We start from the raw sequence: 16,257 nt of genomic DNA on the forward strand, positions 1-16,257 counted from the left end.
CATCAGTAATGTCCCTGAGAACTCTCAGTGTTGGTTGCCACTTTTTTTGTTTGGGAGTTGTATTTTGAGGTTTGCTTGAGATCTCAAATTTTATCACCTGAATGCTTGTGTGTTTTGAGAAGATGTACACAAAAAAGAAACACCACTTAAATAATCCAAATTTATTCAAGAATTCTAAACCACTTACCATTTGTGCCTGGCTCCCATGTCCTCAGCACTGAGTACTGGCAGCAGCAGGATGCCTGTGTCCCAGAACTGTGTCTTTCAGTTTGTAAAGCAGAGAATTTGCCTTCAGAACCAGGGAGAATGCTCAGCTTGAACTTGTTTTTTTAGCTACAAAAATAAATTCCTGTCATCAAAATGTTGAAAACTCTGCAACATTTACTTCTTTTTAGAGATTCTTGGTTTTGGCTTCCAGTTAAGTACAGATTTACATCAGATTACTCACTACACAGGTCTTACATTTAATTTGATTGTCACTGACCCCTATGGAGCAATTAATTGAAAATGTGTTTGTTCCTATGACTGGAAAACTGGATTTTTTTTTAATTTTTTTTTTTTTTTTTTTTTTTTTTTTTTTTGCTTTTGTTAGTAAAAGGGTCAGTTCATTCCACTAGTAAAGAAGTTTGGCATTTTGTTTTTATTTTTGTAGCTTTTTTTACAAATTCTGTATTAGTCTAGTTCAAAAAATTAGCAGTTTCCTTTCATGGCTGCCCATCCAGCACCTTTTCTAGAATTTCTAGAATTTCATTTACACATTTAAAGTAATGAAATAAAGGCAGCAGGAACCTCCCCCCTATTTTGTATTGGTGCTGGGAAGAAAAAACAGTAAGCTTGTTTATGTTGTTAAGCCATCCTAAAGTTGCATGTGTACAATTTTGAATGACAAGGTTGCCAGAAGCCAGCAACATCTGTCTATCCTATTTTTTTCTGCTCATCCAGCCATATATATGGAATAGGGGACACCACTGTGTGCACTTTAGGCAAAATTCTGAACAGATGTGTGATCAGAACTCACAATATACACGATGGTCATGGGAAATAGGAAGTTACAGTGGTCAGTGACAGGACAAACATCTGGCTTATACTCTGGGTGTGCTATGACTTTTCTGTAGGTCTTTCCCACTCCACACACTGATCACCCCATTTTGTAGCATGAAGTTAAGAGTAAAGCAGAGGAGAGCTATAAGATTTGTCTGGCTAGTTGACTCTGAAAGTACATTAAGTATATCATTATAAGTCCCTGTTGATAGTGTGCTTTATTAGGGAAATATAGGAGCAGATCTTGTGTCCCAGTAGGATGCTGTGGGTTTTCCAAGTGAGAAGGAAAACATCATTCAGCATTTATCCTGCAAAACTGGCTCCCAAAACCAACTCAGTTGATCTGGAGGGTGTTTTTAGAACAGGGCTGAAGAATGGAAGAATACGGCACGGCACCACTGGGGTGACCTCACTCTTCCAGCCTCTCTGATTTAGAGTGGCAGCAGAAGCAGTTCCAAGATGCTCTGAGAAGGCAGAATGGTCCATGAGATCAGGTCATTTGATGCAGGTGAGGAGCAGGTCCACACACTGTGTGCCAGCTGCTGATCCCACTTCGGAGATGAATCTACTAGAAGGTTCATTTGAATTATTGATTATTTGGGCCTGATACTAATGCAAATAGCTAATAATTAGGGTATTTATTTATGCTGAAGTGACTTTGTCATAGACCTGTTGTCCCATCCCTTCTCCCCTGTTTGATTATATTGATCTGAAGAAAGCTCAACATGGGGATTTAAAAAGGCAGATACTTAGAGAATGAGGTTCATTTTGTTTTGTGAGACTTCCTGCAAGATAAACTGTGCAGAAGAGGCTGTAGATCAGTACCAAAATTAGGAAATTATAAACCTCGATACTGAGGGTAACCAGTGCCTCAGGTGTTACAGACCAATGTAATCTTACCAAAACTAACAGAGCTATAGAGAGCTATACTGCATGAGGATTTGATTTGAATTTAGCTGGATATGAAACAAACAGAAAACCCCCACATTTTTGTGCCTGCATATTGTTAATGGATCTGGGCAACATTTGTTGTTTTTTCTTTCCAAGACTCCAGGCTTTGAATCATTGCAGTTTGGAGTCATAAACTGGGTAGCTAAGTTTTTTTTTGTGTTGAATTTCCTGGTTATAACAAACTGAAAACAAAGGAAACATAATTATTTTCCCCCCAGAGATTCACATTTAGCAAAAATCAAAATCTTTTTCTATAGTCATTATTAGGTGCTGATGAGCACTTCAAACTGTGGTGTTTTCCTGCCAGACCCTAAAAGTGTAATAGTGCTGAATACATAAAATTTACGTGTAATTTAGTAAAGTCTATTCTGAAGTGGTACTTGAGGACAGCTTTGATGACTATGGGTTGGCTGCTGGCTAAACTGCACAGGCTTAGAAGAGTAGGAAGATCCTTTTCATTGATTGCCATTCATCTTAGCTGGAGAACGTAGTCAGGGATGTTTGACAGACGGGGAATGTATCTGAGTATTTATTTCAAATCTTTATTTACCAATGGTAAATTTTGGAACAATTATTGTGAGCCTCTAGCGTTTGGATTTCAGACGTTTTGAATGTAAATTGATGAGACACATGTTGTCTTTTCTAGAAAAATAAAATCATTTGGGGGGGATTTCAAGAAAATTACACAGAACAAACCAATGTGCACTGCATATGTAATGTCTGCTAATTATATCTTGTCAAAAGCTCAACTTTTTTCTCCTTTATTCTTTAGAAATGTGATAATAGTCCCTTTTCCCTTGTAGTTAATTATAAATTTCAGGAAGAATTAAGTCTGTTAAATTTCTTCTTTCCTTCTTCCCCCTCCCTTGGTCTCTATGGCAGCAGCAGGAATGGAAGGGAATTACTTTGATCTCCATTTTCTGGGTGACGCTTTGTTTCTTCCGAGCACTGACCTTGTTTAGTGCAACTGAAATTTTCAATAGACTTCATTAGATTATAATTTGGTGATTTTAGAGAGATGTCTTTATTGAGACTGGGTATGAGCTATGAAAGGGGAAGGGTGATTTTTTTTTTCCATAAATCTATGAAGAGCTCTATAAACTGAGAACAGAAAATGTTCAATTAACAGCTCAGGCAGATATGGCTGGGGCTCAATACTGCTCAGCAGTGGAGAGCTGCAGAGGTGAGGCAAGGTGGAAGACACTGAGCAAGAAAAAGGAAACGAGAGAGCTTGATGCTGCCTCATTAATAGTGCTGCTTAATGATAGCAGAACTATACATCCTTAGCAGGTCCTTTTTCTGATATTTGGAGGACTTGGGTGAAGGTGGGTAGATAATTTCCCAGTGCATTTTTATTCATTTCATATAGCTGGAAAAGCAGAAAAGATCTGTCTTGTGGCTCTTATTCTCAACATAAACATGTATTTCTTTTCTGTGTTAATCTGTTTGATACTGCTGTGCAAATTTCTTTCTGTGTCCATTCACCTGATGCAAGACTTCTGGAAAATGAGAAGATATGTGCAGTCAAGGAGAATGGAATGGTTATTGATGAGTGAATCATTAGGCCAGGGGTATGGCCTGGTATGTTATTATATTTTGCTCAGTCTGAGACCTCTAGTTGAGATCTACAATTTCCATTTCTCCAGAACAGCAGAGATTTGCAAGGATTTGTAGGAGTAGCTGAGAATGTTCCACTGGGATTGACTTCAGTCAATGCTTTTGTTACTAGAGACCTCACTCAAGGACTTGTATTTAATTTCTTGTATTTGTATTCCTGTCCATTTCAGTGGATGCAAATGGAATATAACCTGTGACTTCTTTTGACTTTCATCAGCAATGTCTTCTCTGAGAAAGAATATCAAGGCATATCTTAGAAAGTGCTGTACTTCAATGAGCCCTGAACCTTTATATTCCTAAATATCCTTTCTGGATTTTGTTCCATCGTCCTGCAGAGCTAAGATCTACCTCTGAATGTGTCTCCAGACTTAATCATGTTAATATTTAGCCATCCAAATTTGGAATTGATACTGATACTTTATGTATATAAAAATCCCTCCCTGCCTATGAGAAAGTGGTGATAAGTTATACCTACTTGCTCCTGAAGTCACTCAACACAAAAGAGGAGTTCTTCCTTGAAATCTTACCCAGAGCTTGCTGAGGTGCAGTTGCATCTCTATTATCTGAAACCTCTCTTGTGCAGTGCTACAAAGCTCTCACCTTCCAGTTCAATATTCAACGTGCAGTTATTTCCCTCTGCAGTATTGCTGTGGGCACTGATGTGCTACCACTCTGCACTGTGTTAATGCATTTCCAAATACATTATACTGATGTTTCTAAACAGTGCTGGTAGCAGTCAGCTATTTTAACACCTGACTGAGAAAAGCATGTAAGAAAGAAGCTTGCTTAAGGGTTGCTTGCTAGGAAGGCAGGTGTTGTGCATGGACTCTGAAGGGCTTGCAACCTTGTTTTTTGTTTCCTGAGATTGGCGCCTTTCTGCCTGCTGGTTACCCAAGGGGTCTGCATTTCTGGAGGTTTGGTGAACCTGTCGGTTTGGGAATTACGTGTGTCAGGGCCTCCAGAGAAGAAACTGCACTGTCTCTAGCTGAATGTGGGGGTAGCATCTCTGACTTCAGCCATCGCTTCATTGCTTCCTGACTGTATCATTGCTGTGCAATTTATCAAGCGTTTGAAGCATCAACCCAGAAAAAGAGCTGTGAATGATGCTGAATTCAGCAATGAGAATGAAATTATTCTTTTGTGTCCCAAGGTCTCTTTATACAAAATTTACACAAGCTGAAGATCTATCTTATTGTGTATTTTGAAGGCTTTGATTTCATTAAGCTGTGGTAAAGTCTCTGCCTGGATGGCTTTGTCTGTCACTGTGTTGAAGCTGTCTCAAGGGTGAAGCTTAGTCCAGGGGGCCGAGTATCCTCAAAGAAAGGGAGTAAAGCAAGATCTGGAAATCACTCATTCATAAGCTGTAGAGATATACAGCCCCTCTCTTTCCAATTAAGATGAAGAAAACTTTTATTGGAACATATTCTCCCGAACAGCAGGGCAAGATATATTTGCATACCTCTGTTAACAAACATGAAAAACAAACTAGAGGTGCTTCTGTCCTCCTCTGAAGAAAGACGATTTTAAACTATGGATTTTCATCGCTTTTGAGATTTTTACCTTTTCAGTGTAGTGGTGGGCCAAGGTCTGTAGTCTTTTTGCTTACCAAACTCCTAAGCTGACGAAAATGTTCGCAGTAATAATCAAATTGAATTAATTCCTTCTACAGCCTGTAAATATTTGCCAATGTATTTATTCCTATACTTACTTGTATTGCCTGTGCCTGCAGAATACTTTATGTAGTGCTGACTTTTTCGCTGTTTTTTAAATTGGTTTCTCTAAATGTGACACGTTGGAGCTTTTGACTATTAAAAAACCCTGAGCATTTGTGAAGAGAAGTGTTACCAACAGCTGATATATAACCTTATATCTAAGATTTGTTTCAACTAGGTGAGGGTCTAAGATATGAAAGGTGTGAAAAGCATTGGTTTTTACACAAGGCAAAAAGAAGTGATCATTCAAATAAAAATAAGCTGTAATTTTCATAGGGAATCCAACTCCAAATCCCTAAAAAGCTGTGGAAGAAAAGTGTTCAGTCCTTGCCCTTGAACTACATGCATTTCTCAGACAGTACCAGTGCGATGTTGTGTTACCAGCACAGTAATTCAAATATCCAGCTGTGAAAGGCCAAACACTGCAGGTCACCCTACATCCCAGAGGAACAACCAGCCCAGCTCTTGCCCTGAAAAATTGGGAACTCTGTAGAGCTGCTGCCTCTGAGCCATTCTCAGTTACTGCTGTCTCTTTGACCTTTGAATATGCACAAGTGCCAGGGGATTCTAGGCCTTGGGACAATTTAGGTATGAATCTTAATGACGAGTGCTTGAAGAGAATAAGCCCTTCCTGCTATGAGGTTTGGAGCTTTTATTTTGCAAAAGTATCCTCTTAAAAATATAAGGAGTCTTTTTGAGAAGTCCCCTGACAGAGTTGTACATACTTTCCTCTGTAAGATGAGGCTTTTCAATCAGAAAACTGTTTTCAGTCCAAAGCACATTATTGATTTCCTTGCCTTTAACTTGCCTTGGAATAAAACCCAAAAGTATACAATTATTAAAGTAAAAAATAATTACTAGTGTTTTATACCATCTTTTTAATCAGAATTCATTTATAATTTTATTATTTTGTTAGGATTACATAGTTTGTTGTTGCATTCATCTCTTCCCTACAGGAGATAACACACATCTGCAGGATTCTGGTGCCATGATAGCTGTGACTTTTCAAATCCTTTTAAACAGGACTTTCTAAACTTTCAATACAATACAATAATTCTTGCTTGCTAGCTGTTTTTCTGAATATTTACTAAAGTTGTCTAATTGAAAATGTAAAAGATAATCAGCTTTAAGTTTTGCAGAATACAAAGCTTAATCTGATATCCACATTTTGTTCTTTTTTTTTTTTACTTGTAGAAATAGTACTGCACTGCTTTACAAATGTTAACTTTTTGTAGATAAAGAATGAAACACTAGTAGTTCTTAAATTAGGCTCAAAACTGAAAATCATGTGAAATCTAATCATTAGTGTTTGCTGAGGTTTCTCTCCTTTACTCTCAGCGTGGGGAAAAGAAAATTGCAATGTAGTTGCTTGTGGCACATCTGGCTTAAATGAAAATAAAAAGAAGAAAACTTTTTTTTTTCCCCATACTACTTCCAGCTTCAGGAAAATACCTGGTTACAAGAGTTCTCCAATTCAGGGAGCTAAATAATAGTGTGACTCTTATGTGAAATGCTGAGAGTAATGGTGGCAGACACCAGAATTTATTCTGAACTGTTCTTCAGGGACTCTGACCCAGTCTGCTGTGCAATTCATTCTGATGGGCTCCAAACCTTGGCCGAAATGTAATTGAATCACAGCAAATGCAAGGGAAATTTCAGGAAAATCAGCCTGAAGCCTTGATGGTTGCATCTTGCACTGCCATGTGGAACATTAGACTTTAAATTAACCCCTCACTTTTTTTGTTCTGCAAAGTTTCAGGGAACTGCAGGAGTCTTGGCTACTTCCTCTTGTTCTCCAGGGACCAATCTGGGGAGCAAGCAGAGCATTCTGCTCAGAAAAGAAACATGCCCTAAAAATTTGGGACATACTTACTCTTCCTAGAAAATAGCCCTGATGGGGTTTTCAAGCTGCATCTATCACTTGTTCAAAGAGGACATCATGGAAAAAATGCATCCTGCCATGAAATGGGGGAAAAAACCCAATCTCTACCTGCTCACTAATGCTCCGCTGTTCTCTGAATGCTCCAGTGTGGAGGGAAGGCAGATGGCTCATGCTTGGGGTTGATAGTGGATGTATTTCCATCCACATAGCCAAAAACTTCAGTGCAAAACTAATAGACAACTCAGGAGGCCTTTTTGGTCCTGCAAACCACAGATTATTCTTCCTACATGACAGTGGAAAATGACTTTGTGAGGTGCGATGACTAGGAGCAGACTCCTAGATGCTCCCTCTGGAATTGAGTCCATTGTGCCTAGCGATTGCAGCACGTACTGTGTTGTGTATAATGCCCTTTTCACTTATTTGCAGCAGAGCCATGGCAGATGCCCATCTCACAAATGCTCAGTCGAAACACCTGCCTGGATACCCATTCAGCACTCTACCGTAAGTCTGAGCCTTTTAATACAAAGATTTGAGGGACTGAATGGTAAGTCTCAGTGCTTGGAGCAGCCCTGGGCAGGTAAAGTTTCCATAATGAATCCATTTGAGAAAGAACAGTAATAAGTCCTAAGTCTAGACCAAGCTCTGTGGGAAGCCTGAACTGTTGATGTGTGGGTTAGTGGCTTAGTGCTTCTCCAGAGGTTCAGACTCTTCAAGAATTTAATGCATTCAACTTGAAGCAGTGGGGATCAGTGACAATCGTGGTATAGGGTGAGGATGGAGTCCAGCTTAGGGAGTGTGGAGTTACTGTTGATTTCTATGACTTGGTTCCAGCTGAGTGTGGTGACTGGGACCTGTCCAGATCTGGGTGGTGATGCAGGGAAGGGGAGATGCATCTTTCCTTTTCCACATTCTCGTGGAAGAAAGACTGATGATTACAAGTGCTTTACAGACTATTAAGTGGGAAAATTTTCCCAGTATAGGTAACAATATAGCTTTTGGGATGATGGATAATGAGTGAAACTTGGTCTGCTGAGTTTATCGGAAATTTCTGCTGTAAATGCTTTCCTCCGCCTGCAAATTAGATGACTTCAGTGAGATTTGCTTTTAACTATCAAGGATACAGTAATATTTGAGAAGGAAAAAGCCCAGCTGTGGTCAAGTTGACACTCATTGTTTTATATCTTGTCTGAGCATGCATTGTAGATAGAGCCGAATCTTTGGGTGCTGGAAGTTCGAGGGCTGACTAATAGAGCTATGATGATTTATTGCACCTAAGGAGTTGGCAGGATTTCATTGACATTTTCATTGGCTCTGGACCACAGCAAGATGTTGGTCCACAGCTATCAACTTGTCACCTTTTATGAGTAGATGAATGAGAAATGAATTCAAGTTGTCACTCTCCCTCAGTTTCTCACTAATCTTGCAAGTGATTGTAAGCTCTGGGGTTTTGGTTGTCTTTATATTATGTTGAAATTGCTTATATTATTGTTTATCTGTATGATGAGACCCACTTAAAAATATCGATTGAACAGTTGAACTACCGTGTTTTTTACCAGGTAAGGCTCTAGGCCAGTAACTTATTAGTAACTCATTCTAATTATTAGTTTCCATTCTCCAAGAATTTGAATTGACCTTGTGGTGTGAATTATGTTGTTTTGTGTTTATATTGAGAATGTTGCAGCATGAGCACAAGTATGGTAGTGTGATGTTTTGAGAGCTGGAACTGTGCTGGACATTACTAGCAAGTCACGAGCAGTTGCACTCAATGCAACACCATGGCCTGACTTTTTACACAGTGGCTTTAAATGCCTTGGGCATTTTTTTAGGATACTTATTTTTTAAACCATAAAAAGCCCCACATTTATCTTGAGTAGTCTTTGCTTGTCTCTGGTTATATATATGTGCATGCATAGCTAATATATCATCACAAAAAATGGTAAACCGAGGACTGAAATTTGTTGTCTGCATAAGCTTGAGAAATTGCCTAAGATCAGAATAACTTGAAGTGTTATTATTTTTAAACTCCTAGAGTGGAAACTGGTTCTGGGACTAATACTAGTTAATATCTTTATCAATAACATAGGCAGTGGGATTGAGTGTACCTCCAGCAGATTTGCAGATAACACCAAGCTGAATGGTGCAGTTGTTATGCTGGAGGGAGGAGATGCCATCTAAAGGGGCTTGTCACAGGGTGGAGACCTGTGCCGATGTGAACCTCATTAAGTTTAACAAGGCCAAGAGCAAGGTGCTGCGCCTGGGTCAAGATCGTCACCAGTGTCAGCACATTCTGTGAGATGTGAGATAAACGAATTGAGAGCAGCCCTGAGGAGAAAGATTTCGGGGTACTGGTGGATAAAAAAACTGGACATGAACTGGCTATGTGCACTCAGCCCTGAAAGCCAATTGTCTCCTTGTCTGCATCCAAAGCAGGGTGAGGCAGGGGATTCTGCCCCTCAGCACTGCTCTAGTGAGACCCCACCTGCAGTGCTGTGTCCAGCTCTGGGATCCCAGCATAAGAAGGATGTGGACCTGTTAGAGCAGGTCTAGAGGGGGCCAAGGAAATGGTCAGAAGGCTGGAACAGCTCTTCAGTGAAGACAGGCTGAGAGAGCTGGTTCTGTTCACCCTGGAGAAGAAAGGGCTCCAGGGAGCCCTTATTGTGGCTTTTCCCCATTTCAAGGGGGCTTCCCCATTTGAGGAAGGTGGGGACAAACTTTTTAATGGGATCTTTAACGACAGGACAAGGGGTGATGTTTTTAAGCTGAAGTTAGATTGAACATAAGAAAGGAATTCTTTACTATGAGGTTGGTGAGACACTAAAACAGGTAGCCCAGAGAAGCTGTGAATGCTTCATGCCTGGAAATGCTCAAGATTAGACTGGATGAGACTTTGGGCAACCTGCTCTAGTGAAGGGTGTTCCTGTCTGTGGGTGGGTACTAGATGGTCTTTTAAGGTCTTTTCTAACCCAGACAATTCAGAGTCTATGAAAAAAAATAATACCCCAACTTTCTCTTAGAATATATTTCAACCATTCACTTGATTGCTATTTTTTTTTTTTTTTATTCTGGAGTACAACATGTGGTCCTTGAGGTAATTGCCTACTTGAAGCTTGTTATTATCTATATTTTTACTTGATTATAGAGGCTGAATGGAGTGAAGGCAAATAAGTTGTAATTTCCAAGTACCTTCTGCTTCTTTTTATCAAACAAATGCAGCCAAACAGATTTTTCTGTCTGTCTTATCTGTATCAGGTATTTATAGGCACATTTTGCTATACTTGAGTAGACTTATTTTCCTGGGAGACTAATGCAGACAGTTGGAGAAAATTAAATCAAGCAGAAATTAACTTCTAAGTGGTCGATATTCTCCCTATCTTTTTTCAACAGTGTTTTTTAACTGACTTGCCTTTATCACAGAAAAATATCTGTGAAACATCAGCATTTTGATAGAAAGCTGATTAATGAAATGAAAACTTCTAGTGACACATCAAAGCATATTGCCTCCTGTAACAGTCTTGTAGGGGGAAAAAAAAACCCGCAGACATCTGGCCAGTTGTGACAACTCTATGAGCATGTGACTGCATGTATTTGGATGTCTCTCAACAGTGGTAGTGGGAAAAGTATTGAACAACGAAGGAAAAACAAACTGCTAGAAAAGGTATCCTCTCTCATCAATTGTACTGTCTGTGTCACTGAGGATGGCATGTGTCTGGGCTCTCATTTTTCAGCATTTTTTATAAAAAGCACTGTGTCCTCTCTTGGGAGTGCCTTTTGCATCTAATGCGAGAACCAGGAGATCTGGCAGCATTGCTGTTATGTAACAGTCTGATTTTTGCCATCCCTAATTTACCATCCTGTTTGAATTTCTCGATGATTCTTGCAGTTAAGATTCTCAATTCTGTTTGGCAACTCACCATCTGCAAAAGAGGCCATAAGTGAATACTGCCCTTCTGTGTCTTTACAATGTCCTTAATTAGATTCACTTTACATCTGAGATTTTTAATCAAGGGAATTACCTAAGGGTGGCTTTGTCTGCACTTGCACTTTTAGTCATGTCTTCCTGAGGATTCGTAGTGTTTGATTATAAAATACTCCAAAAGGAGTTCACTGTACTGCTCTCTGTCATACTAAACCTCCCTATCGCTGTGGCTGTTTGCTAGCTTGATTCATTATGTAAAGATAAGTGTCAGAAGCTGCACCTGTGTTGCAAAAACATTTGGGGTTGTCTTTCCTTCTAGCCCACTTGACAGCTTTTCTTGAGCTTGGCATTCGGCACAAGCATTCACCTTAGATCACCCTGTAGCATTAATAGGATGCCTCTGCTTTTCCCTGCTGCATTCTCAGGAGAACTCTCTGGTCCACTGTTCTAGCCCATGGAAAAAATCCCTTTTGGACATCCTCTGCCATGGAAAAGCAGCATGAAGGAGCAGTAAAAGAGATGTGGGCACAAAAGGTTGAGGATCTGGCACATGCCTTAAGCAGAGCCTCATACAGCATCAGCTGTCCCCTTAAGGTGAAGAGGGAGACAGTTACTTTAAGGGAAGGTGAACCTAAGGAAGGTCCTTGCAGGGTAAATGCAGCAGCTGTACCTGCTGCCATAGCTCACAGGCTGCAGATTACCATAGGTGCTACGTTCTGCAGAAATCTAGTGAAGGTTTTGGGTGCCAGGCTGCTCTGCAGCTGAACTTCCAGTCTTTCTGGCCCTTGCTTTGCTTATATCCATAGCACAAGGAGAGCAAGTGTCATTCCTCTTTTAACCTGCATATGTTCTTGCTGTATTTACAGGGGATAGATCTGTGTGCAGAGGATAAAGCCACTCCTGTTTTTTCTTTTCCCAGTTGATTGGGAACACTGGAGGAACAGGAATGCACTAATGCCCTGCACAATTCTGAATTTGGCCTGCTTGATTGGAGAGTTAACCATAAACATTCCTGGTTTAAACAAATACAGCCTTTTGTGTTGAGATTCACTTCACAGGAGTTGTTTTAAAGAAATTAGTACTTTTGGAAGATGACTTGGAAGATGCAAGTGAGTTTTGGAGGTTGTGTTCTATGTGAAGAATGTTCTGACATGGTAGGGAGCCAAGCAGAAACATATTGAAACGCGTATATTCTGATTTAGGTTAGGGCTATGGGCCTGTGTAGTAGTTTAGCATGGATGTGAGGTTTCTGAAAGAATTGTTTCTGAAATCAGTCTTGCTTTTGTTAAGCAGAAAAGAAATAAAAATCTCTGGCAGGAGTCAGCTCTCTCCTGGGACTAGTGTTGTGCCTCCTAACGGTGTCCCATCCTCGCCTGTCTAGATGTGCTCTATAAAATAAACGAATTGCTCTGCACTCCAAGAAATGCATTTTGCAGGGTCTCTCTAAGCCTTAAGTCTTTTTCTGTTAAACCCCTGTTGGCTAATAAATTTCACTCACAATCCAGGTGGTGGTGGATGTTTTTTGTGGCTAAAGTGAAATATTTGAGAACAGAGCTATTAATACAGTGCTTCTTCTGTCTTTCACCTCAGTGCTGATGGCAATGGAAAATTCTGAGTGCTAAACCCCAGCTTTTTAAAGGAGGTATTAAAGTGATGCCATGCTTATTTCTGCTAGGTCTCTATATTCCTGCAGATCTTCTTCATTCCTAAGTCTCCTGTACCCCTCCTTGTCCAGTGCTCAGTGCAGTTTATTGTCCACTTCTTTAAAAGGCGTGGTCAAAAAAGTCTCTCTGTACCCTGCAATGCTGAGTCCGTCACCAACTGCCAGCTATGAAGCTGCTTTTTAAAACAGCCACTTAAATCCCCCTTCCCCTTGGATAGCTCTCTGATGCTTCCTTCTTGTTTCCGCCACCCCTCCCTAGCCTTCCCTGGGGAAAAACATGCTGTTCCTACTGTTGTTGGCAGTAGCTGGAGGTGCTGAAGAGTCTCTCCTGTAATCTGATTTACGGATTCTGTGGGGAAAATTCCAGCTAGACTAAGGTAGTGTTGGATTAGCAGCAAGCCACAGCACGTTCCAGCATGGCGGCAAATGCTTCATGCTTGGGTAGATAGAGGCATGGGCTACAGAGTATCTGTAGACAGAAGGGATTAGGTTTAGGAGCAAATTTTGAGAGAGATAAGGCAAAAGAAGCTATTTACTCCACTATTTTATCAAATAGTAGGGAAGGAGGGGGACAGAAGATTTCTTAAAATGGCAATAGCCTTTTGATAAAGAAATACGTATACCCAATTTATAACATATGTGGTCCTTCATCCCTCTGCAGTTCCCTGTGAAACTAGGGAAGGGTTTCAAAATTGGAAAACAATCTCAGGAACTCCAAAGATAAGTTGATAATACATTTAAAAATTTTTATGATAAACATTAAGCTGCTCAAAACCATTATCTGCGGACTGACCCACATAGCTGCTTGACATCATCATCAGGAAACATTTTGCATGAGTTATTTACAGTGAGTAATCTCATTAAGCACACATTATGTATAGGATGTTTGCTGTTTTTATCGCTTCCTTTGTTTTATGGAAAGCACCAGGATGTCTCTGCAGCAGTCCCAGTCACAGAAGTGTAACAGTGCATAAGTCTTGGAGCAAAATATTTCTAACTTGGTTGTAGAAATTGTTTAAGCTGAAACCTAGTATTGATCTGTATGAGAGCAATCACTTAGAGGTACTTTTATGGAAAAGTAAATACAGATTTAACTACTTAAAATCATTGCAGCTCATGAGGTTTATGAGCAAAAAAATTTAAACAACACTTAATTCTCTTCTGGACACTATTTTAAAATTCTGTTTTAAGTGCTCATTTAGCCAGGCAACACTTTTGACAGTGTTACAGAAGTTTAAAACCAATGTGCACATCCACTTTCTACAGTATTTATTATTTATTATTCCCAGAGGGAAAGCACTGTTGGAGTACAGTTTTTGTGATAGGCTATACTTAGCCTGGGGGTTATATACCAGGGATATTGCTACTCAAAAGCCACACTCTCCTGACATGGGAAATTCCATGCTAAGGTCAAACATGAGTGAGTCAAACATTCTGGGCTTATGGCGCTGTACACAAAACCAGAGTTAGCTCTGCTCATTATTTACAACCTGCAATAACCAGGAAATATGGCTATTATGACTGCTTAGATGTGTTTCTAGTCCCCAGTAAAGTCAGCAAATTAGTTTTCATTATTTTTCTCTTAGATGTGCTGCAGTGTAAAATGAAGCAGTGCTCTAATATTTTTATTTTAGGGAACCAAAGAAGTTGACCATATAACTTAAAAAAGTATGCATGTATGTAGCCAAGAGGTGAAGAGAAGCTCAACTGGAAGAGTAGGACTCTTACTTAGAGGTCAGTGACTCCTGTCATGATATCTAGTTATGTGTTAGCAAGCGGCCTCACTTTGCCTCATGCTGTAGTAAATATCTATAGAAGAAACTTGTGGGGGAAGCAGTTGTGGCAGAAAAAAGGTAGAAACTGTGCTTTGCTCAGCAATATTTGATAGTGATGCTGACAGTGAAATTTCATCTGTTCAGATTTATGTTGTTGGAGAGCTATAAACACTTTTGAGGTACAGTTTACCTTTACGCTGGTATGGATGGATTGGGTTGTGGAAGGCTGTGTTTCTCTTGACTAATGATTGAGGAGCTCTGGGCAGCCAGCTCTGACACAGTGTCTGAATGGAAGGTGTATCCCATGGTTTTCTCATGGTTGCCCAAGTCTCTGGCACAAGACTTTCCTTCTAGGTGCTCCAAACACACATTTCATTATAGCTCTCCCTTTGGAACCACAGAATCATTAAGCTTGGAAAAGACCTCTAAGATTATGCAGTCCAGCCATTAACCTGGCACTGCTCGCCACTAAACCAAGTCATCAAGTGCCACATCCATGTGCCTTTTGAACAGCTTCAAGAGTGGTGATCCCACCACTTCCCCTGGGCCACTTGTTCCAATGACTGACCATCTTTTCAGTTAATAAACTTTTCCTCCCATCCAGACTAAAGCTCCCAAGGTGCAGCTTGTGTCAATTCTCTCTCATTCTGTCATTTGTTACTTGGGAGAAAAGATAGACCTCCGCCTGGCTACAACCTTCTTTCAGGCAGTTGTGGAGAACAAGAAAGTCCCAGCTAGGCCTCTTTTTTTCCAAGCTAAACACCCCTGACTTCCTCAGCTATTCCTCATAACTTGTGCTCCAGACCCTTCCCCAGCCCTGTTGCCTTTCTCTGGACACGCTCCAGCTTCTCAATGTCTTTCTTGTACCGAGGGGGCCCAGAACTGAACACAGGATTTGAGGTGTGGCCTCACCAGTGCCCAGTACAAGGGGGACAATCCCTGCTCTGGTACTGCTGGCCATTGCTGATCCAGGCCAGGATACCATTGGCCTTCTTGGCCCCATGGGCACATGCTGGCTCATGTTCAGCTGCTGTTGACCAGTATTCCCGGGTCCTTTTCTGCTGGGCAGTTTTCTGGCTGTTCTGCCCCATGCCTCTAGCACTGCCTGGGGTCATTGTGACCCAAGGGCAGGACCTAGCGCCTCACCTTGTTGAACCTCATACAACTGGCCTCAGCCCATCAATCCAGCCTGTCTGGATCCCTCTGCAGAGCCTTACTACCATCAATAGATAGGTAGAGCTGCTACTGACTTCCAGACAAAATGCAAATGAAAACAGGATTGGATCTGGGCACAGCCCAAGCTGTGTAGAGGTATTACAACATCTCACAGAATCTGGTATTATGCATAATGCCTTTTTCCTTAATACCTTGAAAAAAAATCTGTTTAACCATAATAGACCATATGTTTTAGTGTCATTTTCATTGGTACGTTTAGATTGCAAGTCCTATTTTTCATTCAGTACATACATACTGTATAATGTCATTTGCACTTAAAGGGCTCTGGGAACATAGAAGTCTCTCTTTATCACATAAATAGCTATAAACAGCCATCTTAGCAAATGTGCTCTGCAAAGATTTATTCCTGGAAAGATCTGAATATCTCCTGTGAAGTGCTTGGAGGTCCTCCCTTTGACCTGGTTGGTATCACTCATACGCTACTCTAAATAAGCACGGGAATCCTGTCCTGGGACTGGGACAGC

The 16,257-nt window shown here is 40.5% G+C and overlaps 1 protein-coding gene across 3 annotated transcripts in view; it reads left to right on the top strand.

Annotated features, from left to right (window-relative positions):
- The window catches only part of DLG2 (discs large MAGUK scaffold protein 2), a 993,549-nt gene that overhangs the window by 158,971 nt on the left and 818,321 nt on the right, over positions 1-16,257 (top strand). Inside the window, exon 6 of one of the 3 annotated variants that reach the window (XM_066175626.1) lies at positions 7,630-7,704. The exons of the other annotated variants lie outside the window; for them this stretch is intronic. Coding sequence (XP_066031723.1) covers positions 7,630-7,704 — 75 coding nt within the window. The remainder of the gene's footprint in view (positions 1-7,629; positions 7,705-16,257) is intronic. 3 annotated transcript variants of the gene reach the window in all.

Source organism: Chamaea fasciata, unplaced genomic scaffold, assembly GCF_029207755.1.
Source record: "Chamaea fasciata isolate MVZ Bird 193981 ecotype frontalis unplaced genomic scaffold, bChaFas1.0.hap1 SCAF_2, whole genome shotgun sequence".
NCBI classification, from domain to species: Eukaryota; Metazoa; Chordata; class Aves; order Passeriformes; family Sylviidae; genus Chamaea; species Chamaea fasciata.